We start from the raw sequence: 3,457 nt of genomic DNA on the forward strand, positions 1-3,457 counted from the left end.
TGTTCAGTAGGAATTCTGGAAGAGGGTTTGTTCAGTAGGAATTCTGGAAGAGGGATTGTTCAGTAGGAATTTTGGTAGAGGGTTAGTTCAGCACGACTTTGGAAAAGGGTTAGTTCAGTAGGAATTTTGGAAGAGGGTTTGTTCAGTAGGAATTTTGGAAGAGGGTTTGTTCAGTAGGAATTTTGGAAGAGTTTGTTCAGTAGGAATTTTGGAAGAGGGTTTGTTCAGTAGGAATTTTGGAAGAGGGTTTGTTCAGATGGAATTCTGGAAGAGTTTGTTCAGTAGGAATTCTGGAAGAGGGTTTGTTCAGTAGTTAGTCTGGAAGAGGGTTTGTTCAGCACGACTTTGGAAAAGGGTTAGTTCAGTAGGAATTCTGGAAGAGAATTTATTCAGTAGTTAGTTTGGAAGAGGGTTTGTTCAGCACGACTTTGGAAAAGGGTTAGTTCAGTAGGAATTCTGGAAGAGAATTTATTCAGTAGTTAGTTTGGAAGAGGGTTTGTTCAGCACGACTTTGGAAAAGGGTTAGTTCAGTAGGAATTCTGGAAGAGAATTTATTCAGTAGTTAGTTTGGAAGAGGGTTTGTTCAGTAGGAATTTTGGAAGAGGGATTGTTCAGTAGGAATTTTGGAAGAAAGTTTTTCAGTAGGAATTTTGGAAGAGGGTTTGTTCAGTAGGAATTTTGGAAGAGGGTTTGTTCAGTAGGAATTCTGGAAGAGGGTTTGTTCAGTAGGAATTCTGGAAGAGAGTTTGTTCAGTAGAAATTCTGGAAGAGGGTTTGTTCAGTAGGAATTCTGGAAGAGGGTTTGTTCTGTAGGAATTTTGGAAAAGGGTTTGTTCAGTAAGAATTCTGGAAGAGGGTTGGTTCAGTAGGAATTTTGGAAGAGGGTTTATTCAGTAGGAATTTTGGAAGAAGGTTTGTTCAGCACGACTTTGGAAAAGGGTTAGTTCAGTAGGAATTTTGGAAGAGGGTTTGTTCAGTAGGAATTATGGAAGAGGGTTAGTTCAGTAGGAATTTTGGAAGAGGGTTTGTTCAGTAGGAATTTTGAAAGAGGGGTTGTTCAGTAGGAATTTTGGAAAAAGGTTTTTCAGTATGAATTTTGGGAGAGGGTTTGTTCAGTAGGAATTTTGGAAGAAGGTTTTACAGTAGGAATTTTGGAAGAGGGTTTGTTCAGTAGGAATTTTGGATAAAGGTTTGTTCAGTAGGAATTTTAGAAGAGGGTTTTTCAGTAGGAATTTTGGAAGAGGGTTTGTTCAGTAGGAATTTTGGAAAAGGGTTTGTTCAGTAGGAATTTTGGAAGGTTAGTTCAGTAGGAATTTTGGAAAAGGGTTTGTTCAGTAGGAATTTTGGAAGGTTTGTTCAGTATGAATTTAGGAAGAGTGTTTGTTTAATAGGAATTTTGGAAAAGGGTTTGTTCAGTAGGAATTTTGGAAGGTTAGTTCAGTAGGAATTTTGGAAAAGGGTTTGTTCAGTAGGAATTTTGGAAGGTTTGTTCAGTATGAATTTAGGAAGAGTGTTTGTTTAATAGGAATTTTGGAAAAGGGTTTGTTCAGTAGGAATTTTGGAAGAGGGCTTGTTCAGTAAGAATTTTGGAAAAGGGTTTGTTCAGTAGGAATTTTGGAAAAGGGTTTGTTCAGTAGGAATTTTGGAAAAGGGTTTGTTCAGTAGGAATTTTGAAAGGTTTGTTCAGTATAAATTTAGGAAGAGTGTTTGTTTAATAGGAATTTTGGAAAAGGGTTTGTTCAGTAGGAATTTTGGAAGAGGGCTTGTTCAGTAGGAATTTTGGAAAAAGGTTTTTTCAGTATGAATTTTGGAAGAAGGTTTTTCAGTAGGAATTTTGGAAGAGGGTTTGTTCAGTAGGAATTTTGGATAAAGGTTTGTTCAGTAGGAATTTTAGAAGAGGGTTTGTTCAGTAGGAATTCTGGAAGAGGGTTTTTCAGTAGGAATTTTGGAAGAGGGTTTTTCAGTAGGAATTTTGGAAGAGGGTTTGTTCTGTAGGAATTTTGGAAAAGGGTTCGTTCAGTAGGAATTTTGGAAGGTTTGTTCAGTAGGAATTTTGGAAGTTTTGTTTAGTATGAATTTAGGAAGAGTGTTTGTTTAATAGGAATTTTGGAAAAGGGTTTGTTCAGTAGGAATTCTGGAAGAGGGCTTGTTCAGTAGGAATTCTGGAAGAGAATTTGTTCAGTAGGAATTCTGGAAGAGGGTTTGTTCAGTAGGAATTTCGGAAAAGGGTTTGTTCAGTAGGTTTTAATACCAACTGGAAATTAGTTCGAAGTCTGAGTAATGCAAAAATGTTCTGAAAGAGAAGCCACCTTGATCGTTTCTTTTGGAAGGTATTATTTAGGGAGTTTTTTTTAGATTTAATAAAAAAAAAAAGTTCGTCTCTATGATCAGCAATCTTAAAAGAATATAGTTTTGATTAATTTTTAGAGAGAACTTATTCAGTAGGGTTTCACACTTACCCAGAAATTAATGAAAGCCAGTGTATTTAAGAAGATTTTTATGGCTGAAATTGATATATATATATATATATATATATATATATATATATCTATATATATATATATATATATATATATATATATATATATATATATAGTATATATATATATATATATATATATATAGAGACCTTATTATTTCCATCAATAATTATATTGTATAATATATATATACATATATATATATATATATATATAATATATAAATAAGGAATCTTATATATAATGCTTAAGTTTCCTTCTCCCCAATTCTAGCAACTGCCTTCAAAAACCGAGTCAGAGGTTACGGAAAGATCAAGAGACATTCAACTATGTAAACCTTACTATACTGAAATGTTTATATTTCATGAGAATCTTATCAACTATAGTAGATTCACATCAACCGTGCATTTGATGTCTCCTGAGAAATACGTCTTACAAAAGTATCCCTCGGGAGAGGCGGAACATAGATCCTACTCATGTGAACTCTCGAGAGAGACTGAGAGTTTCAAGCCCTGTGATTGGCTTATCAAGCTAATCAGGAGCGTCGTAAGGGACTGGCCTAGACATCAAATGCACGGTTGATGTGGATCTACTATAGTTATCAGCCTCGAAAGTAACTATAAATGTTAAATATGCCATTAATGGAACACAAAATTGATGACTATTAACAGCGATGCTCGAAGACCACTATTTTTGCAAAATAGATCCAGGGGTGTCACGAGACCTAGGTAAACTTATTGTAAATGAAGACTTTCCTGACAGCCTACCGGGGCATAGTCCCTGGTTTCATTTGATGTGGAGGGGGGCGGGGGGCAGCCGTCCGCCCGTTCCGTGACGTCAGAGTCATTCGAAACCATAACCATGGCTACTATGGCGATGCTGATGTTGTTTCTGTTCATGTAGTTGACGGCAATGCCGAGAAAGATCAACAGGCCGAAGACGTGACGAAGACCCCAGCCGCCATTAGCTGGAAACAT

The 3,457-nt window shown here is 36.2% G+C and overlaps 1 protein-coding gene across 1 annotated transcript in view; it reads right to left on the reverse strand.

The window, feature by feature from the left end:
• Window positions 1-3,457, reverse strand: part of LOC135201951 (putative inorganic phosphate cotransporter) — a 14,590-nt gene extending 11,133 nt beyond the window's left edge. Inside the window, exon 1 of the mRNA XM_064231231.1 lies at window positions 3,248-3,457. Within this exon, the coding sequence (XP_064087301.1) occupies window positions 3,248-3,457 (210 nt within the window). The remainder of the gene's footprint in view (window positions 1-3,247) is intronic.

Source organism: Macrobrachium nipponense, chromosome 30, assembly GCF_015104395.2.
Source record: "Macrobrachium nipponense isolate FS-2020 chromosome 30, ASM1510439v2, whole genome shotgun sequence".
Taxonomy (NCBI): Eukaryota; Metazoa; Arthropoda; class Malacostraca; order Decapoda; family Palaemonidae; genus Macrobrachium; species Macrobrachium nipponense.